The 27,862-nt window shown below is 30.8% G+C and overlaps 5 protein-coding genes across 11 annotated transcripts; 4 read left to right on the forward strand and 1 right to left on the reverse strand.

The window, feature by feature from the left end:
* The first annotated feature begins 579 nt into the window (after positions 1-579).
* Positions 580-4,177, forward strand: LOC115717275 (uncharacterized). The gene is made up of 6 exons (XM_030646243.2): positions 580-860; positions 1,784-2,008; positions 2,391-2,557; positions 3,240-3,324; positions 3,443-3,511; positions 3,766-4,177. The coding sequence occupies exons 1-6, from the start codon at positions 735-737 to the stop codon at positions 3,934-3,936; spliced, it is 843 nt and encodes a 280-aa protein (XP_030502103.2). The 5' UTR covers positions 580-734; the 3' UTR covers positions 3,937-4,177.
* Positions 4,178-4,970: 793 nt separating this feature from the next.
* LOC115717164 (uncharacterized) lies at positions 4,971-7,852 on the reverse strand. The gene is made up of 3 exons (XM_030646116.2): positions 7,279-7,852; positions 5,919-6,185; positions 4,971-5,419 (listed from the first exon to the last, which is right to left on the reverse strand). Exons 1-3 carry the CDS (start codon positions 7,708-7,710, stop codon positions 5,231-5,233), a joined length of 888 nt encoding a protein of 295 aa, XP_030501976.2. The 5' UTR covers positions 7,711-7,852; the 3' UTR covers positions 4,971-5,230.
* A 221-nt stretch (positions 7,853-8,073) lies between these two features.
* On the forward strand, positions 8,074-8,901 carry LOC133038049 (uncharacterized). The gene is made up of 2 exons (XM_061116033.1): positions 8,074-8,109; positions 8,450-8,901. The coding sequence occupies exons 1-2, from the start codon at positions 8,074-8,076 to the stop codon at positions 8,786-8,788; spliced, it is 375 nt and encodes a 124-aa protein (XP_060972016.1). The 3' UTR covers positions 8,789-8,901.
* A 3,178-nt stretch (positions 8,902-12,079) lies between these two features.
* LOC115716674 (pentatricopeptide repeat-containing protein At4g31850, chloroplastic) lies at positions 12,080-17,441 on the forward strand. 7 transcript variants are annotated; one of them, XR_009687759.1, is made up of 6 exons: positions 12,080-12,223; positions 12,823-15,496; positions 15,627-15,708; positions 15,777-15,982; positions 16,099-16,299; positions 16,812-17,441. XR_009687759.1 is itself a non-coding variant. In XM_061115214.1 (2 exons), exon 2 carries the CDS (start codon positions 12,842-12,844, stop codon positions 15,482-15,484), a length of 2,643 nt encoding a protein of 880 aa, XP_060971197.1. In that variant the 5' UTR covers positions 12,080-12,223; positions 12,823-12,841; the 3' UTR covers positions 15,485-15,545. The 7 variants fall into 7 exon arrangements, 1 of the variants encoding a protein (XP_060971197.1); XR_009687757.1 differs by having other exon boundaries at positions 15,627-15,676; positions 15,756-15,982; XR_009687760.1 differs by having other exon boundaries at positions 15,627-15,676; positions 15,756-15,982; positions 16,099-16,197.
* Positions 17,442-19,192: 1,751 nt separating this feature from the next.
* Positions 19,193-27,017, forward strand: LOC115716953 (uncharacterized). The gene is made up of 16 exons (XM_030645881.2): positions 19,193-19,447; positions 19,544-19,588; positions 19,693-19,733; positions 19,836-19,917; positions 20,196-20,240; positions 21,061-21,117; positions 21,632-21,691; positions 21,966-22,093; positions 22,617-22,884; positions 22,977-23,043; positions 23,458-23,528; positions 23,652-23,741; positions 24,557-24,665; positions 25,037-25,128; positions 25,651-25,756; positions 26,704-27,017. The coding sequence occupies exons 1-16, from the start codon at positions 19,328-19,330 to the stop codon at positions 26,802-26,804; spliced, it is 1,482 nt and encodes a 493-aa protein (XP_030501741.2). The 5' UTR covers positions 19,193-19,327; the 3' UTR covers positions 26,805-27,017.
* Positions 27,018-27,862: the final 845 nt, after the last annotated feature.

Below are 27,862 nucleotides of genomic sequence, written 5' to 3' on the forward strand. Positions count from 1 at the left end.
ACCCAACTCGAATGTAAAATATAGTTCACTTTAGTATTTTTTTTTTTTTTTTTTTGATTCAAAGCCGTTTATAATGTTACATCACGTTTTTACCTCTTTAATTTCGAACCTGCAGGACCTCCAACACTCACACACCCACCTATGGCCACTTGAGCTAGCCCCAAGTGGTTAAATATAGTTCACTTTAGTAAAAGTTTACTCTAATAGTGTGTCAAATTATGATACAAATATGTCTCGTGAACTTTTAAAACTGTTAAAAATTTTCCTTGAATTATTAAGATCACGTTTGTCTAACTTTATTAAGAAGAGTCTAACATAAATAAAAATTCAAGAGATATAATTTGGTATATATTAAAGTGTACGGGACATAATTTGATAGATATCAAGTATGAGAAGTATGATTTAGTACATGTACAATGTTAATAATTTAACAAAAAAACTTAACAGCTAAAAAAAATTTAAAAAATATAATTTAATACATATTAAAAAATAAAATTGAGAATAACATTAAGACAAATTTGATGACATTCTTATGCACGTGTGGACCACACGTGTTAATTAGTGGATGGAAGATGGGAGGTGATGTGGCTAAAGTGAGTCCATACTATGTATTTCCACTATCCAAATCCAATCATATCCACACACACTGTCTAAACACTTCTCTAACTCTTACTTCATTTTCTTCTTCTTCTTCTTCTTCTTCTTCTTATTTTCATAAAACTTAAACTAAAACAATGTCTTCCTCAGCTGTAGTTACAACTGGCTCATCATCCTCTTCATCATGTACCTTCAACAACAATAGGCACTCCATCAAAAAAACTCATCCAAAGTCACCATCAAATATTCCCAATTTCATCCAGGTAATAATTAATTATTGTTACATTAGTTACAATTTGTTATATTCAGTTAATTCTGTTAAGTTGGTATTGTTTATTGTCAATTTATGACTATATTAATTTGCATAGTCTAATTTACAATCAAATACGATTATTTTGCTAATAAATTTTTTCTTAATAACTACTATTTTTTTTTATATCTTTTCGTAATAAAATTTTTTCACCAAAAATTGATTTTGTCATCTTTTGGTTGGTCTACAAAACCAGTTTCTTGTTGTAACAACCATTATTCTAGTTGCAACATTCTCTTAAGTTGTTATTCGTCCAAGTCTAGAGGCTTGTAAAAAAATATATTAAATTAGCAAAATAATCAAATACTAGTCATTTTATAATTGCAGATTGTAACTTTTGATTGTTTGTGCGACTAAACATGATTATTTTGCTAATAAATTTTTTTTTAATGACTATTTTTTTTTGGCTAATTAGGATTTTTGACCCCTGAACTTTAACATGTACCAAATCATGCCCCTGAACTTTTAAGGCCATTGAAAATGCCCCTGAACTATTGAGATTGTTGGATTTAAGGACTTTTGTCTAATTTTATTCAATTTTACTATTTCGTTTATGTACTAAACCATGTTCCCCAGACTTTCAATTATGCCCCCTGAACTTTCATCCATGTTAGACTTTTTTACTAAAATTAGAAAAAAGTCCTTAAATTTAACAATCTCAATAGTTCAGGGGGCATTTTCAATGACCTTAAAAGTTCAGGGACATGATTTGGTAAATGTTAAAGTTCAGGAGACAAAAATCCTAATTAGCCTTTTTTTTTTATAAAAACACTCTCATTACTTTTATATCATTTTCAAGTATCTCATAGATTATTACACATTCAATAACTCTTATTCTTCCTAATTGATTTTCTCATTTTTTTTTAATTGGTCTAGAAAACAAGTTTCCAAGGCTTATCACTCATAGAAGCCAAAAGGGGTGTTGCTAATTTCTTCATTAAAAATGATAACAATAACAACAAGAGTAATGTTGTTGGCTCAAGAAGAGGTCTTAATGTCACAGCAAGAACAGCTGGTGCTGCTAAGTCCATTGAGGTTGAAGTTGACAAGCCTTTAGGCCTCACTTTGGGTCAAAAACAAGGTGGTGGTGTTGTCATCACAGTAAGCATAATTTCTTATTTTTCTTTTTATTTCATTTTATGCGTTTTGCAAAAGTTACAGATTAAACCTTATATTTTGTTAAATGATAAATTAAACAATGTATTTTCAAAAATAGTACCCTGAATTTAACATAACCAACAATTGCAGAAAATGTAATCATTGTTTTTATAACACCTCTAAATCGAAATATTATTAAGTTTTCTTTTGATAAAAGATTAACCCATGTTACTATTTAGTAACATTTTTAAAAATATATGGTCTAATATTTTTATTTGACAAAATAAATGATTCAGTCGGTAACTTTTGGAAGTCACAGAGTTCAAAATCGTATATACCCTTTTCTTTAATGTCATGACATAGTTACAATTAGATGACTTATTAGGCAGTTGAAGGAGGTGGAAATGCAGCAAAAGCAGGGCTAAAAGCAGGGGACCAAGTGTTATATACAAGTAGTTTCTTTGGAGATGAATTATGGCCAGCAGACAAGCTTGGTTTTACTAAAACAGCTATTCAAGCTAAACCTGACTCTGTCTACTTTGTTGTTAACAGGTTTGTTTTTTATTTTATTTCCCTTTTACAATACAAAGTCTTGAAATTATAAACAAAACAACAAAGATTAGTAGTAACTTGTAATGAATTGTAGAGAATGGTAATGAAAAATGCCGAAAAATAGAAAGATATCACTAGATTTTTATCATGGTTTGGAACCAAATTTTGGTTCTATATCCTAATCATCGAAATTCACTATGATCAATCTGAACTTGGTCTATGCCCGCGTACCCCTAGGGTCGACCCTAAGTTGAAATGACCCATAAGCAAAAAAAAACAAAAAAATTGAGCCCTTACTATAAAGATAAATGATATTTTTAAAAATTATTCAAAAAAAATATGTATATTTTTTAGAAAGTATTTTTTTTTTATTTGGACTCCTAAAATGAATGGGCTCTAGGTGCGAACCTAGCCCACCTATGCCTAGGGTCGACCCTAAGTACACCCAAAATTTCTTAGTCTCAAAGAATTTCTCTCTTAGATTGAATGTAATCAATAGGACTGCTACTATTTATAGAGATCAGTAACTTTAGTAACAAACAAGTCAGTTATAAGTAAGTAACTAGAATTAGATAGTTAGTAACTAGTTACTAGTTACTTAAACTTTAGGTGGATTAACAAAATAATGTTGCTTAGGAAATATTGACATTTTAATATTATGTTTGGTTTTCTTTTGATGTAGAGGTGGTGCTGATGTAGATGTTAAACGATTACCGAAGCGCCCGGCTCCTCCTCGTTTCGGTAGGAAATTAACCGAGACGCAAAAGGTATGAATACGAAATTTATAATGGTTACATATTTATATTTATGATGATTATACAATCAATCAACCGAAATCTACCAAATGTTCTTTTTCCCTAATGTACTTATAGTGTTGCATTGCAGGCTAGAGCTACTCACATTTGCCTTGATTGTGGATTCATATACACATTACAAAAACCTTTCGAAGAACAGGTAACACAACAAAAATACTTAATATGAATAGGTTTTTTCTATTGAAAATACGAGATGGATCACTCATATGTTGATATACGTTAACTTAGTCAATTTTAATAGAATTTAACGAAGCTGGTAGTAACGGGAACATGAAAGACGTAATGTTAAGTTTATAAGTGTGTAAACCCGAAATCATTAGATATTTTATACCGTAAATACCCTTTTTATTATGGGTTAAAATTTGATGAATGGAAATTGTTGCATGGGTGCAGGCTGATGGATATGTATGCCCTCAATGTAGAGCACCCAAAAAGAGGTTTGCACGTTATGATGTGAACACAGGTAAGGCTATTGGTGGTGGATTGCCTCCCATTGGTGTCATTATAGGCTTGCTTGTTGGTGTTGGTGGTGTTGCAGCATTGCTTTTGTATGGCCTTCAATAAGACAACAATAATATGTATATATTATGCTAAACAAAAAAAAAAAAATCAATATTTCATTAATCTAAGATGATTAATTGTTGTATTAAATTAAGAACAAACGTACCATACTTTTCATATCATTTTTCTCAACAAGAATGCTTTTACACTTTGATGATTGAGTTGTCACATGTAGAGGTAATAATTCATGTTTATGGATCGCGTTTGTGTCTGAGATTCAAACATATGACAAATTTGAAACTAATTTGTTCATCAATCTTGGTGAAAATTAAAACTCAAATCTAAATTATTGATAAATGAATTCAGTTGATCCACTATTCGTATAATTCGTTTATATATATAAAAAAAATTATTTGCGATGAAACTTTTTTATGTTTTGATTTTTTATATTTAGCCTTTTATTTATTTTTTTTCAAAATTCCTTTATGTTTATTTTTCTTTATAAATTTAAGGTGTCCGTTGATTATCATCATTAAATATTAAACTAAATTATTGTATTGATTTTGAAGTTTTACTTTAACATATACACAAATGTACATAGTTGTCATTCAGTTGCTATTTTAACAGTTGCTATTTTAACAGTGATATTTAACTGAGGTTTCAAATTCGCAAAAAAAACAATTAAACTTAAGAAAATTTTGCTCAAAAAAAATTGAGTATAAAAATTAACACATAAGAGTGTTTCTCTACCAATTACTCTAAAAAAAGATCATGGTTACAAGTTAAAAACATATCAAATTGATTATAAATATGTTACTTGTGACAGTCTTGATAATAGTAGGCTACTACTTGGTAACTTGTTACTTTACTCTCAAAGAATTTGAATTATCATTTTGTTTAAATTTTCTGGAAATTTTAATTTTTATTATCAAAGCCAATTTATGAATTTGGTTCAGCAAATATCAAATATGTAATAGTTAACAATTTCATTATTTTAATTATACAAATTTCTATAATTCTCACCCTGGATTACCTCAGTTGCAAAAACAACTAAATTTAAAAAGTCATAAAGAGAATATAAATATTTAAACAAAGAAAAAAAAATATGATTATATGTTCATTACTTGCAAAAGTGTACACATGTATATTGTATCATAATTTAGTACAAAATTATATATAATTAAGAACAAGAAAGAAGAAGAAACAATATAAGATAATCATCTTAATTTCTACACAAGAAATTACATTAAAAAAAGATTAATACATAAAGTGAGTAAAACTCAACAAAACAAAAGAAAGATCTTCATTTGGTTACAGAGGAATATGATATTGATTAATCTATATATCTATTTTATATCTATTGCAAAGCATTTGAAATAGAATAAATAAAGTCCAAAAAGCCTGTGCCTTTAAGAATACCTTTACCAGTTAATAGCTCAAAATCTAACAATAGCAAGAACCCAATTACAGCTGCCTTTCCATTTATAATCTCATTCTTCCCAGTGAAACCAAACCCTCCTGAACTCTCATCAACCACCATTCTTACCTGTATCAAAAATATGTTTAGTGATCGGTCATATGACTCGATGTAGTGTTTTGGTACATATTTTATGTGCATGTATCGTTACTCTAAAAGCAATAAAAATAAGTATTTTCTCATCGATTGATCAAAATTGGACTTGAGCTAAGACAGAGTAGGCGCGGGCCTAAAGCCCACCCACAAGGACCAAATAATTTTATTGCTACCTAAAGTGTAATTAGTTTCAGGGTCGGCCCAGTAATTGACTACTCGTTACTAAAAGTAAATCATGTAAATAAATCATCGAAAATATTTAAAGAGTAATGATATGTGCATACTAAAATATTACACCGAGTAATGTAACATTGCTTGTTCGCCTTAACTAAATATGATTCGTTGAATTATAATGTCGCGTTTTGGTGCATATTTTGTGTGAAAAAATACCGAAAAAATAAACATGTCGTGTTGAAGAATTAGGTATAGTAAAAACAGAGTGAAAATCCAAGTGAAGTGAGTGTTTTTTTACCTCTTCAACATTGACATCAGAAGCAGTAACACCAGGCTGAGCTTTACCACTAAACACAATTTCAGCAGAGACTTCATCAGGTTTTACAATGCCACCACTGATACTAATATATATATTTTCTTCATCAGTTTTCAATGGATAAATATACAAGTTCCTCAAGACTGGTGTTAGAACTCTTAGAACTGGGTTTTTCGGGTACCATTCCTTCACTTCTCCGGTTCGAAGATCGAATGTGCTCTCAGTTGATGGGCAAACTATACATCCATCCTTTTAAAACAACAACAACAACAACAAAAGTACAATATTTAAATACATATACAAGATAGGGTCAGATTTGAGCTAAGGCGAGCTAGTATCAGGAGTATTGGTAACTTAATTCTTCTCTTTACAGAGTGGAAAATGTAAAAAAAGTGAAAATTTTGACATAAAAAATTAGTAAATGTTGATACAACACCTTTTGTAATTGTACTCTAATACACAATAACAAATTAAGATGTAAACTGACATAAAAAAATATTATCACTTTGATAATTAATAATGAAATATATTTTTCAAAGAAATAATGACAATTAAAGAAAGAGAAATGTTAAAGGGCACCAGTAGTGCCTAACACCCTCTTATGTGTCAATATTGTTATTGGTCCAACTAAGTATCGGATCTCATATAATTTAATATAATAGCTTTTAGGGAGTATCGCTAACCAATCGCAACGTGACATGTCGAGATGGTGCTAGGCACCACTAGTGCCTAATAGCAATGCTCTTAAAGAAAGTGTATTGAAGAACCAAATAAAAGAGTTGCCTTAATTGTGTACTAGATCAACACAATATGTACCAAATTCGACACAAATTTTAACACACTATTAAATAAGCTAACTACAGTTAACTTAGGCTCTAAATTAAACACCAACAGATGGTACTATCACTATGTGATGTTTCGAGAATGGTTAGTGATATTCTATTATAATTATTATTAGAATAAATATGATTCCAAATACTTAATTATAGTTAGTAATGCCTATTAGTATTTAAGACCATATACTTAATTATAATTAGTGGTGCCTATTGGTAGTTGGGTAAATAATTACTTGAAAAATGAAAAGAAATTTTACCACTGCATCAAAATCAAACTACAACATTTAACTTAGGCTTATAATTTTGTTTAGTAAATCACATTAAACATAACATTTATCTAATTATTAAGTTTAATATAAACACTACAAATTACTTAAACATAAGATTTAATTATATGGTGGGATTAACTTAGACTTTATAGTTACTATCAAAACAGATGTAAGACCCGATACTTAATTATAATTAGCGGTGTCTATGAGGGGCATTTTGGTAAATTAATTACTAACCTGAGTAAGCTTGGCATTAAGTAAACCTTCACTATAAGCACCCTCAGCAGGAGACCTATTTTCAATAGCAAACAACTGATTTTTATACCACAAAAGAAGAATGGTCTCTCCATCTTGAATAATCACTCTTCTCTCTCCTTTAGGCAGAGCAGAGAGTGGAACCACAGGGATCCAATTCTCTCCTCTCCCACCTGAAGATGAAGATTCCTCTGCAACTGAAACCTCAGCAGCCTTACATGTGAGTTGTCTTGGTGATTTTACTGAAATACCCCTCTTGGAGTTTTTGAGTGTGAAGACATGGGAAATGGTTTTTTGAACAACCCCAAATGATAAAGATTGGATCTTTGGTGGGGTTTTGATGTTGTTGTGTCTGTTGAAAGTGGGTGTGTATGAAGAAGATGAGCTTGCTGCAACTATGGCTGAGGAAGACATTGTTTGGTATAGAAAGAAAAAGAAGAAGAAAGAGTTTTAAGTGTAAATTTTGGGTTTTGAAAGTGTGGACATGATTGCATAGCTACTAAGATACAGATAGAGTCTTTATTGGCTTGTTTTTACTTATGATGGAGTTGCATTTGCCACGTCACCTCTTTACCTTCTAGCCACTAATTAAAAGTTTTTTTTAAAAAAAAAAAATAAAAATAAATAGAAATATGTATATAAATTAGTAGTAGAATTTGAGGTTAAAATTGATAGGTAGTTCATTTTGTTATATTTAACTTTTTTTTTTTTAAATACGAGTGATTAAATAAAAGAGAAAATTAGACTTCATGGTCATTATAAAGGAGTTCAGCAGGAATGGCGGACGGATTCACAATACCTGTTAAGTTCTGGGCAAACGCCCATTTAGCCACATTATGTGCCGCAAATTACACAAACGAGGAATAAACGAAAAATTACAAGATAAAAAGTTTTCATGTATCCATGTAATGTCTTTGGGTCAAAAATTATTGTGTAGTTTGTTTAATTGCACTTATTAAGTTTCTATATAAATTTTTTATATAGTTATTTTGTTATAATATTAATTTGTTTACTAACTCATTAATTGTGTATAAAATGTGTAACAATTGAGATTATTACACTAATTATGAATTACATAAGTATTTTTTGTTGCTTAAAATTTTTACATAAAAATTTAAATTTAATAAAATAAACTAGAATTTAAGCAGCTTAGAGGAAAAGCTTAGAGGAAGAGATTTCCGCTCCTTCTTGTTCCGTTACCCCAACTCCGGCGCCGGTTGTAGATCTGGCGTCGGAATCTGGCGAGTCTCAACCGGATCTGGGTTATCTTTTAGAAGCTTCTGATGATGAGTTCGGTTTACCGCCTTCTAATTCTGGTGAAGATGTTTTGAAGGAAGAAGAGACTGAGTTGGTCCGAGTTGAGTCTGGTTCTTCTGGAATCGTGGTCATGTTGCATATGTCCTCGTTCTCCATGACGGCAATGCTGATCGAATTCGAGATTCGGCTAAGGAATGTGGGTTGGCTCGGATCGGCGGTCATGGGATTTCTGTAGATGAGTTACGGTCGATGTTGTTTCGTGGTGGCGAGTGGAATGGGAATAAGAATCAGGAAGAGGAGATGTTGTGGTGGGTTTCTTGTTCTCCGTCTGAATGGACGGAATGGTTTGGGTGCCGATGGTGTCGATGAATCCTGAAGCTCTCATCGCTGAAGCCCAAGCTCTGTGCAGTTGTCGGCAGTGTCATGGTGGTTTAGGTTTGTCGTCGGTTGCCATTGCTGGTTGCGCACATGATTAGTGGCTGAAGTGGGAGTCCGTTTTTCTTGGGTGACGGCGACTTGGCATTTTGTAACTGTTTTCTATTATTATTCTTATTATTATTATTATTATTATTACTACTTAAATAAATGTTTTAAGATTTTATTTAAAATTTTCTCAAAAAAAAAAAAAGATTTTATTTAAAATAAGGGTAATTTAATTATTTATTTATTTATTTTTTATTTATTTTTTTTTATCAAATTTTTTAAATTAATTTTTTTCCCCAAAATAAAATATTATTTATATACATTATTTTTGTAACGACTTCTTTTAAAATTCTACTATTTGTAGTATAAGAATTATTGTTTTAATATTTTACTCATTTTAATTTACTCATAATGTTAATTTTAATATCATATCTATTGAATTATATTTTTAACTGTTTTATTTTTCTTATAATATTACTTCTTAACAATATTTATTTATTTATTTATTTATTTATTATTATTTTTTAAAAAAAAAAAAAAACTATATTTTTCACCATATTTTATTTTATTTTATTTATTTATTTATTGTATATAAAGAAGAGTTATATTATGTTCTTACATTTTCTCAGTTTGTTAGTGTATTTTCATTGTGTTATGTTTTTTTGTGTTATATATTTTTTAAGTGTATAAATTTGTAGAGACATTAAAGATTATTGGAAGATCAGTGAAGATCATTAGATAAGTTTTCTTCATATTTTAATTGCTCTATAAGTATTTATATGTTGAAATTTTTATTTTTAAATTTGGTTTATTTTTTTATATAAGTTGATTTCTTACTTTATTTATCTTTTTTGGTTTTTTTGTAGGTTGTTTGTCTATACTTCAAAACACTAAAAGTTCACATATTGCAGAAGATCTGAACTCATTGGTTACTTCTTAGTCATTCGAGCAGAAGCTTTAGTCTTAATGATAGTTTTTTTGCTACTTTGCTTTCCAGTTTTCCTAAGGCATCCCTAGTTCATGTTCATTTCTCATGAATTAGTTGTGCATGCACTTAGGGTGGATGGTGATTTAGCTTAGATCGATGATTATATATCTTTTCTTATTTATTTGTATTAAACTCTTGGTTGTCGTTAATAAGAGTTTAAATGTAATAAAATAAACTAGAATTTTTGTCACCAAACCAAACCTTTTTATAGTTTTTTTAAGGATCCTTTTTATAGTTACAGAATTAAAAAAAGGATTGTTATAAATAGATATGATTTTGGGTGATTTAATTTTTTCCTACATAAAAAACCTCCACTCCAAATAATTTTATTGAGACATCATTTTTATAGTTTTGAAATATTTCTAATTAGGATTTTTTTTTTTTTTGTGTACTAAATCATACGTTTGGATTCAAAAAAATTCATTCAATTCTATTTGATTTTACATTAAATTTAACGTGACGATTATTTACATACTAAATCAGGGGCAAACCCATATGAAGGCGAGACGAGACAATCGTCTCTTAAAAAAATTGGAAAAAAAATGTATATACAATTTAGTTAATTACGAGATATATTTGTAATAAAAAAGATATTTATAGACATAATATTAATTTTAGTGTAATGATTAAATTATATTACATATACAATAGAGGCCAATGGTTCAATTCCATAAAGAGCATTTTGTCATTCCTCACTTTAAATCGTAAGCCCACCACTATACTAAATTGTAGCTCAAAATTTTCATCTATGTCACACATACAGTCTTAATAATTTTTTGAAAAAAATTAATAATTTAAAAGTTCATAAGCACAAAAAAATTATAATTGTCCTAAAAATAATATTATAATAGAATCTAAATTATTCAAAAATAATAATATATATTTTTCAAACAATTTTTTGTTATATACAATTACTAAAATAATAATATATTTTTTTTAGTAAATAGCAGCATAAGTACCCAAAATGTTAAGTTTGTAAGCGTCATAAATATAATGGTTATTTTTAGCGGTATAAGTAGCACATGTTTGTAAAACTGTAATTTTCTTTTAATTTTGTCAGTACAGACTTTGTTTTGAATTTATTAAAGAGAATATACTTATTTTGTACTTCCGTTTTTATGAAAAACATATTTGGTACCCTGTATTTTTAATAATACTTAATTGGTACCTATATTCAAATTGTAAATATTTGGTACTCTAAAGTAAAAAAATTATTCAACACAATTTTATCAATTTAACCAAACAGTTCTCAATTATATATAATTAAATAATTAAATTTGAACAAGAGGGGCGGAACCATGGAACCATGGTAGAAGCTTTCAAGAAGGGAAAGGTTGGGTATGTCCAACCCGAAATTGCTGAGATCATAGGCATCAAAGAAGCTTTGAGTTGGATTGCAACTCATCCATAGGACAATGTAGTGTTAGAAACGGATAGTTTGGTGTGTGTCCAAACAATCCAAAGTAATATTTTTATGTCCTCACAGTTTGGTCTTATTGTTCAAGATGTTAGGAATTTACTTTTGGCTTTATCTTTTGTTGAGTTATGTTTTGTTAAACGATCTGCAAACAAGTTGGCTCATTGCTTGGCAAGAGACTCTTGTTTCTCTATAGGTTGTGTGCTTTAGTTGGAGGATTGTTCTTCTAGAGTGCGTTCTATTATTTTGAACGAGTTTATTAATTAATAAATCTCTTTTTTATTCAAAAAAAAAATAATTAAATTTGAATTTAGAATTCATAAAATTTTAATCTGTTTAATTGTATTGATAAAATTTTATCAAAAAAATTCAAATTTAAGGTACTATATATGTATGAATTTAAAATATAAGATACTAAATAAGTATTATTCAAAATATAGGGTATCTAGCTTTTATTACAGGATAATAAGGCTCTTTATTAAAAGAATATTTGAAAGTAATCGATACAGTATATTTTTTATTTAGATCTAATAAAGATTTTATATGTGACATGTTTAAGATAATAAAAAAATTTATATTTACAAAATTAAAAATACAATTATAATTTTATAAATATTAATACTTATGGCATTAAAAATAAATATTAATTTTTTTTTAGCCATTTATTATCATTATTTTTTGAAAACTACCAAAATAATAATAATAATAGAATCCCAAACTAAAAACCTTTCTTCAACCTCTATTAACTACATTACAGAGTAGATAGAGTACAGAGTGAGTGTAGCTCTTCTTCTCCAACCGCCGAGACCGTGAAAAGTCCCAGAGGATTACACCTTGCATCTGTAAGAACCCTTAATGACAACCCCTTGTGCTTGTTTTCTACTCTCAAGAATGAATTTTTATCACACTCAAATCTCTTTCTCTCTAAAAACCCACCCAAAATCACACCCTTTTTCCCATTATTATTTCATTTCAATTTCCTTTCTGTTGGTTTTGTTTGCAGCTTTTCATTTTTCATTTTACTATTTTTTAATAAATTATCTTCTTCTTCTTCTGTTTGGTTGAGAAAATTCATTAGAGCTATCAATTTTGTTTTGTTTTTTTACATGGGTATGTCAAATTCTCTATTGCTTTCCAGTATTTTGTTTAATAAACTAAAGTGAGTTTGATGAGAGCTTTACAGCTTGTTTAATGGCACCAAAGACTCTTCTTTTTTGCTCCCAAATTCCCAATTTTGCAATGTTTTATCTTTTGTTTGGAAAATGAAATCTTCAGGTTAATTGTTTGTGATATTCTCTTGGGTTTGAAATTCAATGCTGCTATTATAATGTGCCCTCCCAAAAATGTAATTTTTTCTTTGTTTTTGTTCTTGAACACAATTTCTAATGACCTAAATTTTAATTTGATTGCTAATTCTTTTGATGGGTTTTTTTGTTAATAGGTTTTGTTGTTCTTGGAGTATGTATTGTGTTAGTAGTAGTTTCAGTTGTGGTTGTGCTTTTAGTGAGTCATCTAAGGGAAGAGACTTTAGAAATTTACAGTTTTGTACATATGGGTACTTGGGAAATAGGTTGAAGATGAGGAGCAAACAAATGAGTTTATTATGTGGGTTTGTTATGAAAATCCAAATTGAAGAAAAGAAGAAAGTTGGGAAATCTTCAAAAGAGGTTATAAGGGTTCTTAAGTCTACAACAGACCCAAATTCAGCTTTTTCATATTTCATGGATGTTGCTGGGTTACCTTATGTTGTTCACACCACTGAAACATGTAATTACATGCTTGAAGTTTTGATGATTCATAAGAGGGTGAAGGATATGACTGTTGTTTTCGATTTTATGCAGAAGAACAAGGTTCATCGAACTTTGAACACTTATCTTGTTGTTTTCAAAGGTCTTTACTTAAAGGGTGGAATTCAACAAGCACCAATTGCGCTTGAGAAGATGAGAAAGGCGGGGTTCGTTTTGAATGCTTATTCGTATGATGGGTTGATCTATTTGCTTCTTCAATCGGGGTTTTGTAAAGAGGCTTTGGAGATTTATAACAAAATGGTGATGAAAGGGATGAAGCCGGGGTTGAAGATTTATTCAGCGCTTATGGTAGCGTTTGGAAAGAGAAGGGATACTCAAACTGTAATGTGTTTGTTAGAAGAGATGGAACATTTGGGATTGAGGCCTAATATGTATACATTTAACATATGCATTAGAGCTCTTGGAAGAGCTGGGAAAATTGATGAGGCTTTTGGTGTATTGAAGAAAATGGATGAAGAGGGATGCGAGCCTAATGTTATTACTTATACCGTTCTCATTGATGCTCTGTGTAATGCAGGAAAACTCGATGAAGCAAAGGCGTTGTTTGTAAAGATGAAAGCTAGCAGTCATAAACCCGATCTTATAACTTACACTACTTTGTTGGACAAGTTAAGTGACTGTGGAGAATTGGAAACTCTGATAGAAATTTGGGATGAAATGGAAGCTGATGGTTTTGCTCCCGACGCAGTTACTTTCAACGTTCTTATTGATGCTTTATGCAAAGCGGGAAATGTTGACAAAGCATTTGATACTTTTGGTGTGATGAAGGAGAGAGGGATCTCACCTAGTCCTCATAGTTACAATGCCTTGATCGGGGGACTGTTAAGGGCGAGTAGACTGGATGAGGCTCTAAAACTTTTCGGTAGTATGGAATCTATGGGTGTCATGACTACTGCTTATACATACACCATTTTCATTGACTATTATGGTAAGTCTGGTGATTCTGTAAAAGCTATTGAGACCTTTGAGCAGATGAAAAGTAAAGGCATTGTTCCGAATATTGTGGCTTGTAATGCTTCTTTATATAGTCTTGCTGAAACAGGAAGAGTTGAAGAAGCAAAAGAATTTTTTGATGGGATCAAACTTAGTGGGCTTTCTCCTGATTCAGTTACTTACAACATAATGATGCAATGCTATGGAAAGTTAGGGAGAGTTGATGAAGCCATTGAGTTACATTCCGAGATGGTGAAACAACGGTGTGAGCCTAATTTATTCGTAGCTAATTCTTTAATCGATATGCTTATCAAGAATGACCGAGTAGAGGAAGCATGGCAAATGTTTTACGGATTGAGAGATATGAAACTTGTTCCTTCGGTTGATATCTTCAACACATTACTTGTTGGTTTAATGAAAGAAGGCCAAGTCCACAAATTGATTCAAATATTTGTGGATATGGTAGAGCACGGTTGTCCCCCGAACACAAATCGCCTTTGTAACAATGTTGAGGTGCCAGTTTCCTTGGCTTGTAAAATCAATAAACTCTTCGAATTACATGAAGAGATGTGTAGTAGGGGAAGCAAGCCTAACACTGTCACGTATAATATACTCATTTCAAGTTTAGTGAAATTCAATAATGTTGATGAGGCTATCGATTTCTACTACGATCATGTAGGTCATGATTTTGCCCCGTCCTCTTGTACGTACGGTCCACTAATTGATGGACTTTTTAAGTCAGGAAGACATGAAGAAGCAATGCTTTTCTTCAAGGAGATGGGAAGATATAGATGCAAACCGAGCTGTGCAACTTTCAATATTCTTATGAACGGTTTTGGGAAGACCGGAGATGTGGAAACTGTTCGAAGGTTGTTTAAAAGAATGGTTAAAGAAGGAATAAGACCCGACTTGAAGAGTTACACGATTCTTGTGAATTCTCTGTGTGTTTCGGGAAAATTTGATGATGCTTTGTATTACTTTGAGGAACTAAAGCAGACTGGACTTAGTCTTAATTCGGTTTGTTATGAGCTATTGATTGAGGCACTAGGAAGATCAGGAAGAGTAGAAGAAGCTTTATGTCTGTACAATGAAATGCAGAGACGAGGAATTTTTCCCGATCTTTGTACATACAACAAACTAATCCTCAATCTTGGGATTGCGGGAATGGTGGATGAAGCAGTGAGTGTTTATGAAGAACTTCAGGTGAAGGGTCTTAAACCCGATGTTTTCACCTACAATGCTCTAATTCGAGCTTACAGCACGTCTGGGAATCCAGACCATGCCTATGCTGTTTACAAGAAAATGATAGTTAGTGGCTGCGACCCGAATGTGAGAACGTTTGCTCAACTTACTAATCTCTAAACTGTCTTTGAGGTATAAATCCTTGGAATAACTTCAATTAAAAGTTGATATTTTGTTTTTTGAAGAGCTTTGTTTGACTGTTTGTAGATACATTTTCCTTTATGAAATGTCTTATTTCAATTTCGGTTTGTACCATTTTCAGACCAAAGAGATATGACCAAATCCATGATTATCCAGATACTTGTATCCTTGGTATGAAATGTTGGCCACTTTTCTAAACTAATTCTATAGTAACATATTATTTCTCTATTAATTTATTAAACTATTGCAGATTTCTATTATCAACAACAAGTCTTGTGAATCGATCGCACAGAGTTGGACAATGTTTGAGAAGAATCTGATTTTGAGTACTGAAATGTTAGTTGTTGTTGATAACACAGCTACAACAAAAGTTTAATAAAAGGTTTCTGGCAGCCATGGGAACGTGAACTCCAAACCAGTCTTGTTGTGTATGCAGAACCAAATGAGAAGCTTGTGGGATTTGTAATATCAACACTGGTAATCTTAACAGATCATATTTATTGCTGAGATGTGTTTTTGGAAACAGATAGATGTGGTGTTGCTTCTGTTTATAAAATACGAATGAATTTGACACTAATTGGAATAATTGACAGATGAATCCGAAGAGACTGAGACTAAGAGGAGTAGCTCAAAGAATCAGACATGTGGTTTGCTCTGCTCCAACAAAGATGAATCCGTATTATGTATGGAAGGTTCGTATTTCCATCGTCGGTGGGTGTTGTAGTAAATTCTAATGATGTTTAACTTTGTGATTCTTACTCCAACAAGACTCGAGACACCTCAATATTCTTAAGGTGCGTTTGGAAGTAATTGTGTAATTACACTGTATTTTAAAATACCGTGTGTGTGTTTAGATATATTGTGGTAATTACTTATGAATTTCGGATTTCTTATTTGGCAAAATAATAAAAAGTTTTTAGTAATTATATATTGTAATTACACCCGATTCTCATGAGGGGCATGAGAATTACTTATTCTCCATCTGCAAAACCAATTAATTAGTAAGAAACAACATGTCATGTCAATGCTTGAATCAATTGAACACAACACATTACATAACATAGCAAACAAACTCATGTTATGTTATGTTATTGTGGAGTTGGTTTACAAGTAACTAGTTACTAGTGGTTGTGTTCTTTTTAGTTTTATGATAAAGATGATTTGTTATCATGTTATGTTTTTAATTGCTTTGCTTACCTAGTATTAAGAATTAACTGTTAGTATGGCCATTGTTGATATCTCCATGTTAAGAGTGTAAAGATGCAATGTTCTATGCCATTGGCTAAAATCTTCTTTCACATTTCAGTTCCATGGTGAATTCCATAATGCTCTCACAACTTCATTATTATCCTTAATGGGCATAATTCCAAGAAAGATGGGACAAGTAATTTCAATTTGACACCCACATTTTCTCTTCAAGTAAATAAGATCATTTTGGTATGCTTTCGGTGAAGCCACGCCATCAAGGTCAATCTCATCCGGATGAGCCTCGGGATAACTGGAGACGGCCACACCAAAGTAGTCACCATACCTAGCTCAGATATGTTGCACCTGAAAATTATCGTTTGGCTAAGCTTCTGCTTATCTTTTATTCGAACATTTTTCATTCTAAAAGCTAAAAAAGAGCTTATAAAAGGTGAAACAGTTCTCGAAAGTCATGTAATGTCGCAGAAAGAGGGGTCGTGGGCAACCATTCTCTACATCCTCTCGAAGAGGTTGTCCACTCCTTCGTCGGTCTTCGGTGGGAAGAAGTTGGAATAAGAAAACAACACCTTGTCATTGTTAATATTCTTCTCGATGATTAAGTAGATATCATTGAATGATAACACATTGTTATATAAATTTTTATTTTTAGATTTTATTTTGAATTTTTAGTAGTTATAAATAGGAAATATGTATTTTTATTAATACAATACATTAAATACAAATTGAGAAACTATCCCCTATTTAGGGATTTTTTTCATTGTTTGTTACCTTACAAACAAATTTTTATTGTATTTATATGGTGGTTGAATTATATTTCATTAATAATTATATATAAAAAAAATAATTATAAACTTATCCATACTTACCTCAAATTATGACAATAAGGAGGATGATCATTTCATTCCATGTATGTATAATTATTAGTCCAAATATAAGATTTGATATAAACAAGTAATCCTAATAAATTACCCAATAAATTCTATATTCTTTGGCTACGAGATCTTGTGGGTTGTTTCAGTTTTGGAGGAATGGCGGGATCAACATGATTAATCTGATTGGCTAAATTAATAGTGTATTAGTCGGATGGGACTTTTAGTATTGGGAGGAACACAATTATTGGGACCTACCGTCATGAGATCTTGAGGAGGATTTGAGGGGGTAGTTCTTCTAGTTAGAAAGAATCATGTTAATTGGTCAAAATGAAATGAACTTAAAAAAGACTCGATGAAAATACTAAAGATAACTTTTAATCTATAGTAATAAAGATTTGATTTTTGTTTTTACTTTTCTCCTTAGTTGTTCACTTATATTCACAATTATCAGATTCAATGTATATATATATATATACTAGGTGAATGTACGTGCCGAGCCACGTATTGCTAGTTTTATTTAAGATTTTGGTCTTTTTAAGATTTTGAATGTATTTTATTTTTAAAGATTACAAATTTTTTGTTTGAAAAAATTAAATATTTATATTTTAAATATTATTTAATAATGTATTAAAAATAATATTAGTGTAATTATAAAATTGTAAATAAATTTATTATTGGAGTATTAGATTATTCTATTTAGTTCTTTTTTTAACATAGCATTGTAATGTAAGTTTATATTTATAAATATTCTGTAAAGTGTTAATATTATATAAACATCTCCATTTATAAAGCTAAAAAGTGGGTCAATGACAGAAGTGGTATATCTGCAATAGAAGTGGTATTTCTGCTTCCTATGCTTATCCAGAGAAAACATTAGATAACGTGAGGTTAACTTTAATATATAAAGATTTTTCTTTTTAAAAAAAAATAAAAAAATATTAATATTCTCCCAAGATAGGTTTGTTAGAGAGATATGTGACTAAGATGATTTTTTTTAATTTAAAAAGAGATTAAAGATTGTTTAATTTTTTGAGTTTAATTATTGGGTTTATTTTTAACGGGAGATCAAACCTAATCGTTAAATTTAACAGAATATTCTTTTATTTTTAAGTATATTCTGTTAAACCAAGAATTGCCGTTAGATAGACACTTTTAATATATAAAGATATGACATAAATGATTGTATGTGTTAAATTCTTGGAGCTTGTAATTAAGATATCTCTTTAGTTTTGGAAGATAAAAATGAGTGTTTGATATGTTTCAAATGATGTAATGTAAAAGTGTGCTCTATAATAAAGAAAATAAAGTTTTGGTAATGTATTTTAAAAGATAGAGTAAAAAAACTCTATAGGGAGTACTCTAATGGTTGCCAAATGTTTTCTTATATAATAAAGAGTAATTTCTAACATAAATTCTTAAGTTTAATTTTCATTTGCAAATAATACATAAATTATATTTTTGAAATTTTGGTAGGTACATAACTATTAGATATTAAGTCATTATTTTCTATGAATGTATTCAAACTTTTTTTTTTTTTAAAAATAAATTAATGATATTAACTAATTAAAAATATTTACTTAAAACTTAATTTAAATATTATTACTAAATGAATGTGAGTTGAAAAGAAAGGTTTGAAATGAAAGTTCTAGTGTTTTCTCTAACCTAGAAGACTATAACAACTACTTCTTCTACTACACAATTAACACAACCAATCTCAAATTTCACACACATTATTTTCATTCCTATGGCCGAACCCAAAAATCAAATAGTGGATGTTGGCTCCGTCGTCGAAGCTCTTTCCTCCGACGTCGGAGACGCCCCTCTTTACCAACTCGACAGCCTCTGCATGCGTTGCCATGAAAATGTAACCTCTCTCTCTCTCTCTCTAACTATTTATATATATATTTCAATAAATTTTCCTTGTTATTTTTCAAATATTTGGGTTTTGTTTTGTCACTAGGGTACAACCAAGTTTTTGTTTACTGTGATTCCGCACTTCAGAAAGGTATGTATTCAAGAAAAATTGGTTCTTTTTCTTCTTAGCTTATTGTTATTATTATTATTATTATTGTTAAATATGGTTTTTTTTTTCTTTGGATTCGTTTACAGATTCTATTATCTGCCTTTGAGTGTACACATTGCGGGGAGAGGTAAAATCTCAATTTGGAGAATTTGTTTTCAATGAGGGAAAATGGGTACTCTGCTTTACAAGCTTTTTAATGTGAAAGATGACTCTATTTTTGTTTTGGCAGAAATAATGAAGTTCAGTTTGCTGGTGAGATTCAACCTAAGGGATGCAACTGCCGTTTGGAGGTCCCTGCAGGTGACCCTAAGGTCGTGTCAACTTAATATTATCTACTATGTTTGACCTTTTGAATAATCATGAAATTTTTAGTATTCTGTTGAGCATTTGAATTCTGTAATTGATTGACAAAGCTTTTAAGCTTATGAGTTGCCCATCTAAGCTGTTTTTGTTATTCATGTCTTTATAATTCTCAATTATTTTTCTAATTAAAAGGGTTAGTTAAATTCTGGAGTTTCTTGTTTGACAGAACCTCTCTCACCATAGTGCTAATAAAGATTTGTTTTTTCTTTTCTTTACTCCTAAACAGATGCTTGACAGACAAGTGGTAAAATCTGAATCTGCAACTATTAAGGTATTTATCCATTCGCATGATATGAACTCCGTGCGGATTCCTTTATCTATCTTTTCGTAATTGAATAACAGTTACAATAGTTTTAGATTGTCATTTGAAGTAAGTGGGAGGTATGGGATGGGATTAGTCATACTGTTGTTTTATTACATGTTACCCTGATAGAGGTAGAAAAGTCTGAAATGATTTATAGTTTGTGCGAACCATTTGATAAATGTGTGCCGATTGATTTGAACAGAATAGCAAACTTGCATGATGTTTCTTCGTAGGATGTAGTATAGGTCCATGCGATCAGAATAGTTACTTGATTTGAACTTAGCTAGTCCTACAAAATATCTTTCCCATCCTTTGTGGTTAATCATCCAAGGAAATTTGGGATTCTGTTATGGCAAGAAACTGTTCTTTTTTAGTTTTGGAATTTTCAGAAAGTAAGCTTTTATTCTCTTAGCATTAGAGGAAAGCATAAGATAGTTTTTCTTTTTGGCTTCAATGTGCACTGGGCGAGCCACTTTTCTTGCTTAGTCACGGATATTGTAGAGAAGTAAATTTTGATTCTCTAAGAGCGTAAGAGTTTTTGCCTCCCATGAAAAGTGGGCATTTTTTTTTTCTATACCTTGCTCTTGTTTGTGATTATAGTACTGCAATTCTTTTTATAGTTTATAATGTCTTGCTGTCATAAAAGGAGTTCAAATTTTAGGTTAATTCCTAATCTCTTTTCGAAATATATGTTTTATCATTTCAATGTTTAAACAGTTTCCTTTAGTGCCATCATAGTGTATTTGATTTAATAGTGAGCTTCTTGTTTTGGTTTTGTCAAATGCAGATCCCTGAACTAGAATTTGAGATTCCTCCAGAGGCTCAACGAGGAAGTTTGTCCACGGTACCATATTCAAATATGTGCTCGGTTTATTTTCTTTTAGATCTTATTCTGTCCTTTCTAATGGTCTTTGAAGTGGCTTTTCCCCGCTAAGTGAGTATCACCCAATAACATTTTGGCTTCCCCCATTATGAATACAACCCATGTATAGTCTCCTGTGAATGATTTTACTTAAGATTTTATAGTTTGGACTGGTTATTATACCAGTGCTCACATTTGGCAGCCACTTCACTCGAAAGGAACTCATGTGTACCAGTGTTCCCTATCCAAGTGTTTTGTTTTTTGGAGGACTATACAAATGCATGATATGTTGTTTTTATGCAAAAGGAAATTGTTTTGATATAATTATAACCATTCCAAATGGTTACTCATATTAATGTATTTGATGGGAGGTGAAAGCACACGTACTAACTTTTCACTTTTTGCTTGTGTTTTTTATACTCATTTTTCCAGTATGTATATTTCTAATGTGTATTGATCATCTTTTGATTGTACAATTACACCTATACTTTTTCAGGTGGAAGGGATATTGCTACGAGCAGCAGATGAATTGGAGGCTCTACAAGAAGAACGCAAGGTATTTTATAAGTACTTTCATTTCCTACCTTTTGTTGTACCCCATAAATTGATGGCTAATTAGGATTCTTTCTCGAACTTTAACATGTACCAATCATGCTCTCTAAACTATTGAGAATTGAGATAGTTAGATTTAAGAATTTTTGTCTGGATCAATAGAAATGTGAAAAGTTCAGGTGACATGATTTGGTATATGTCAAAGTTCTAGGGACAAAAATCCTAATTAGCTTAAATTGATTTTCAGCATCTTATGTGGTGTTGTATGAAATTTGCAGAAAGTGAATCCTCAGACTGCCGAAGCTATAGATCAATTCTTGGTAAAGTTAAGAGCCTGTGCAACTGGAGCATCACCCTTCACTTTTATTCTAGATGATCCTGCTGGCAACAGCTTCATAGAGAACCCGTAAGTATAAAAATAACATAACAGAGACATGATTTTATATTATGATTCGTGAACATTATATGGAGAACATAAGCTGTATTGGATGGATGATTGGTTGAACTAATGTTGCTGATCTTGTGAATTGAACTCTTCCATTGGGTAGTCGCATCATCCTTTCTAGACCTTAGATAATATGCAGATTTGAAAGGAAAAATTCCAGAGCTGCCACTCAGCCAAATTCCCTCATCTTTCATATTGTTATCGATGCTTTGCTCCAGTGAAGCCAGCAACTCTATCATTCAGATTTTTTATGAAAGAAACAATATTTCTTTTTCCGCTGATCTAGTTCTAAATCTAATAGATGGTACTTGCCAACTTAAGCTTTGTTGGAGGTCAATGTCATTTCGTGGGTCCTTATTTATTTATTTTTAAACAATTTTCCAATCATGTTTTTCAATAATGCTTTCAGTAATAGGAAGTTGTGTGAAAAAGTAATAGGAAGAACACTTAAGCATCTTATAAGATTGTGCATTATATTATGTAGGTATGCACCATCACATGATCCAGCATTGAGTATCAAGTTTTATGAACGCACTCCAGAGCAACAGACATTATTAGGGTATCTTGTTGGTCCATCACAAACAGTAGATAATATTGACGGAGCATCAACAGAAGAACAAAATGGTGGTTCTACTCAAGTACAAAGAGAACCACATGGATCAGTTGGAGCAGCAGCTGGTCATCGAGCCATTGCTCAAAGCAACAGTGCAGAAATGGCTGAAGCTCTGTTTCGGTATACTGCACCAGAAGAGGTGGAGCTCATTAATTTTGTAATTAGAATGTCGACATTTTAGGTATGATTAATATATTATATATTGATTCAGTAACTGCCATTATTTAACAGGTAATGACTTTCCCATCGACATGTGGAACTTGTGCTGCAAGTTGTGAGACTCGAATGTTTGTCACCAGTATCCTTGAGAGATTTTAATAATTGTCTGCTTACAGCCTTAAAACTTGCATGTTTTGCTGTTTTTAATCAATTAGTTAGTCAAGTAGTTCATGAAGATTGTTTTTTCTTTACTCCCTTTTATAGAACAACTTAAAATGTCTTGTAAGATGCTTTGACACATTTCATTTCTGAAGATGAAAGTTTTTCTTTCTTGAAACTAGGATCCTCGCCTAACATATCAACGCACTAGCCTATAGTTGTTTATTAAGATTCAGTTCATTGTATTGGGCACGAGGACCCACTCCATAGTATTCTCCCGTTATTAATATTTTTGTGTATTGAAAATACCCACCCCCACAAAAAAAGAAGGCCCTGAAAATATATTCAATTGTGTTTTTCATTGTGCTAAGATGTTTAGCTTAACAACTTAAAGATATTCCGTACTTCAAAGAAGTCATTGTCATGGCATCCACATGTGATGCATGTGGTTACCGCAATTCTGAGGTTAGTATAATTCATTTTCCGTTGCTTGTACGGGTGATCTCTGATTAGGCCTTTCTCTACATCTTTTAGTTTTAATTTTAATGTGTTTTTTCTTCCCAACTATTGTGCTCTGTCTTTATGCAGCTCAAACCTGGTGGAAGAATTCCTGAAAAAGGGAAGAAAATAAGTCTCAGAGTGACTAATGTTAAAGATCTGAGCCGCGATGTCATAAAGGTAAGCTATGTTATACATTTAATGTTTATCTCTGATTTGGATTTGATGTATATCCATCTTATTCAATTTTGGCACATTTCATACTTGTAGAAAATGGTGAATTAATCGTATATTATTCAATAGAATATAAAATATATAATATTTATATACAAACCTAGAGAGACTAAATAAGAAACTAAGTAATTACAATTAATCTTAATTTCTACAACTAATGTACAACTTATATATTTTAATACTCCCCGTTAAGCTGGATTATAAATGTTAATTATGCCTAGCTTGTTACGAAGATAATCAACCCTCACCCCATTTAAAACTTTTGTGACAATGTGCCCTTCATTGCTCTCCAGTCTTCAAATATCCTGTGGAGATTAGGCCTTGTTGATTTTTCTCACGAACAAAATGACAATCAATCTTAATGTGCTTAGTTCTTAATAGAACATAGTATTTGAATATTTTCATTTATTTTTCTCTTGCCTTATTCGATATTCACACTTCAAGTTGGAATTTCATTATAACTATACTGCAGGTTCAGGCTTGTTACTGAAATTTTCTTTTAGTGTAAGTAATGTTAAACGTCTTTATATTATTGTGGCAATGATGAAAATGTTACATCTCATTTGACAATAAAATAATGTAACCGCCTATATCCGCAATCATGTCATGCTCATGGTTTTAGTGAATTTGGTAAGAAGTTAAGTGTCATAAAATAATAGTATTCCCATCCTTTTGATTGTAAACTGAATATATTGATTAAAACTTTCATTTGATAAGTTAAATTTGCATTTGACCGATGAATTCTCATATGTTCAAATCAGTCTGATACTGCTGCTGTGAGTATCCCCGAGCTTGAGTTGGAGTTAGGAAGTGGCACTTTGGGTGGCCTCGTTACTACTGTTGAAGGCTTGATCACTAATATAAGTGAAAGTAAGTGATGTCTAAACTTTGTGTTGTTTTAAGAGACTTCATTCACAATTTAAAATTGTGATTATGGAATGATTTTACTTTTACAAATTAACCCCTATTCTAGAAGGAAGATTGATTTTCTGAAGAACAAAAAAGCAGAATTTTTTTTTCGGGGCGTTGGTTGGGTAAAGAAAAAGTACTTGTAGATGTTTTTTTTCAACCTTGTATCGATAAGGGGTATCACTCTATAATTGAATCTCAACTAATTTACTACCAATGACCCAATAAGTCTATATGTTTCTTGTTCTTAACTTTAAATTTGTTGTATTGGTTAGTACCTTCTAGGTTACTTAATTTTTAATTATTTGCAAATTGTATGATATCACATGCAGGCCTTGGGAGAGTGCATGGTTTTACTTTGGGAGATAGTCTTGATGACAATAAAAAAAGCAAGTGGATAGAATTCAAAACAAGGCTAGACAAGGTAAAGTAAACAACACTGCACATGCATTCTCTATGAACCTAATGTTGGGTAATGATGTCTAGCTTCTATAATTTATTTTCATAGCTATATACAGAGTTATTTGCAGCAAAACCCTCTTATATTTTAATTTTTTACACTTAATTCTTATTTTTTTTTTGTGGCAAAATCTCCTTATGTTTATTTTTCTTTGCAAATTTGAAACGTCAGTTAAATATCACTGTTCAATACCAATTGGATGACTACTATGTACACCTATGTATGCGTGATTTAACGGCGATATTTAACTGATGCTGCAAATTTGCAAAAAAAAGTAAACATGAAGGAGTTTTGCCAACAAAAAAAATTGAGGGGGTTAAGTGTATATATAGAAATTAAAACATAAGGAGGTTTCGCCGCCAATTACTCCTATATACATGGAAACTACAAAATTTATGATTGGAAGAATTTTCCATGGTAAATGAGGTGGGTACTTTGTTTTGATAAAAACTTGCATCATTTTCTTTGTATGCTCAACATTTGCAGCTTCTGAGTTTTGAAGAACCTTGGACTCTGATTTTGGATGATGCACTATCTAATTCTTTCATTGCACCGGTCACTGATGATATGAAAGATGACCATCAGTTAACGTGTAAGTTTCTCTTTGCTATATCGAAACTTCTGTTTTGTTTTTGTTTCTGCGTTCTTTTCCCCTTACCCAACTTTATTAGGCCTCACTTATGGCGGAGGAAAACTGTAGAAATAATAAAAATTAAAGCTAAAAAAAGAACATATTGAGCCATACATCAAAAGATTGCTGTGGGCAAGAGTGCCTAGGAAAGAGTACAACTCCAATCTCTAAGAAGATTTTGGAGTAATAAGTTAACAAACTCTTTAGTTCTCAACACCCATGTTGCAACCCAGAATTTGATCTTCTCCCACAAATCTTTCCCCACAGATCTTCTCCCTTACTTTCTTTATCTTCAAAGTTTCTTTTTTTCCTTATTGCTTTTACAACACACACACCAACCCGAAGAAAGCAAGTGAAATGACCTTATCCCTTATCTTTTGCATCACTTCGTGCACATTCACTTTTTGTAGTGCAAACAGCCATCCAAACACCTTGATCTTAGACGGAACGCAACTTTTCCACATCCAAAAACAAAAAAATTACGGGGTATTCATCCTATTCGATTCCCACTATTTTGCTCATAGTGTATCTAATCTGCATTAAGTGCGGATTTTATGGATTCAATCTTATATTTGAAAGGATCCAGACCATACAATATGAGCCATAAAAGCGTGAAGACTAGCAAGCAATTATAAATACTTATCAAGAATTTTCAAAATGTGTTAAAACATCCAAAAGAAAAATACTACAAATTATCAATAAACATAAAATTGAAACTATTCTCATCAACTTTGTCACAAAAATATTAAACATTTAATGTTACGTATTCACTTATTTTAGATTAAACTAATACAAATTAATTCACGAAATACTTTTTACCACTCTGTCGTAAGAAAGAATAACATGTCCAAATTGATTGAATTTTTTGTAATTTGTATAACGTGTTTATTGTTTGTTGTGATTAATAGTTGAGGATTATGAGAGGTCTTGGGAGCAAAATGAGGAGTTGGGTTTGAATGACATTGACACCTCTTCAGCTGATGCTGCATACAATACAACAGATACTTAAATACTTTAGTTTAGATATATGAATTGTTCTTCCACTTTTTCCTACTTTTCTGGGAAATTTGGGTGGACTAATTTATTTGTTTAGACTTATTTTTCATGATTTAGTATAAGCTTTTCTTCTTATATACAAAATTAAATAGTTATGTATAAGTTATATTGATTTAGTATGTTTTTCTTCTTATAATTATAGTTTTGTTTGGTTTCAAACTACTAATGGCATTGTTATTTTGGAAGAGTGATGCTATTTCAAAATGAAAGATTTTTGAGTGTAGAAGTTTTTTCTTTTTGTTAGGATTTGACATTTGAGTGTACAAGTTGAATATCCAATTTATTACTTTACTCAATAGTAAATTTAATCACATTTTGCATGGGAAAACTACTTTAATCACTTGGTACTCAAGTGACCCAATTATTGCAGGGTTATTATTTTATGGGAAAAATAAAGAATAAAAAAAAATATGGGGAATATAGTTTAGAGTAAGTAACTAGTTATTTCGGTATCTTATATTATTTTTCTCAAATTTTCTATTTTTTTTTTTTAAAAAAAAATTCCCATAAATTTTTTGGTACAAAACCATATTGTTGAAAACTTTTGCCATAAAAATTAAAATTCTCCTTTTATTTTTATACTACTCTCTTTTTCATATTTGATTGTAGGGTAATTTGTATTGTAAATACTTATATAAATTTAATTTTTAATCGTAATAATATTTAAGTTATATTTTTTAGTACTTTTATAGGTATCTAGTGGTCAAATATCAAGTTAATATCTGTGTTATTTTTTATTGGTTTATTTAAAGAAATTTTTAAAGAAAAAATAAAATTTTAATGACTTTGACTATTTAGAGAATGTTATGTGGTGTTGATTTGATATTTAATGGATATAGGTATTTATGAAAGTTTCAAAATATAATGTGAAAATATATATGATCCTACTGGTGGGGCTTTAATTCTGTGGCTATGATTGGTTGAGTACACCATAAAGAATGATTTTTTTTTTTCTTTGAAATCATAAATGAATGAATTTGTGTTGTACATAATTTTCTTCCTCTTATTATT

The sequence above is a fragment of the Cannabis sativa genome, chromosome 5 (genome assembly GCF_029168945.1).
Source record: "Cannabis sativa cultivar Pink pepper isolate KNU-18-1 chromosome 5, ASM2916894v1, whole genome shotgun sequence".
Classification (NCBI taxonomy): domain Eukaryota; kingdom Viridiplantae; phylum Streptophyta; class Magnoliopsida; order Rosales; family Cannabaceae; genus Cannabis; species Cannabis sativa.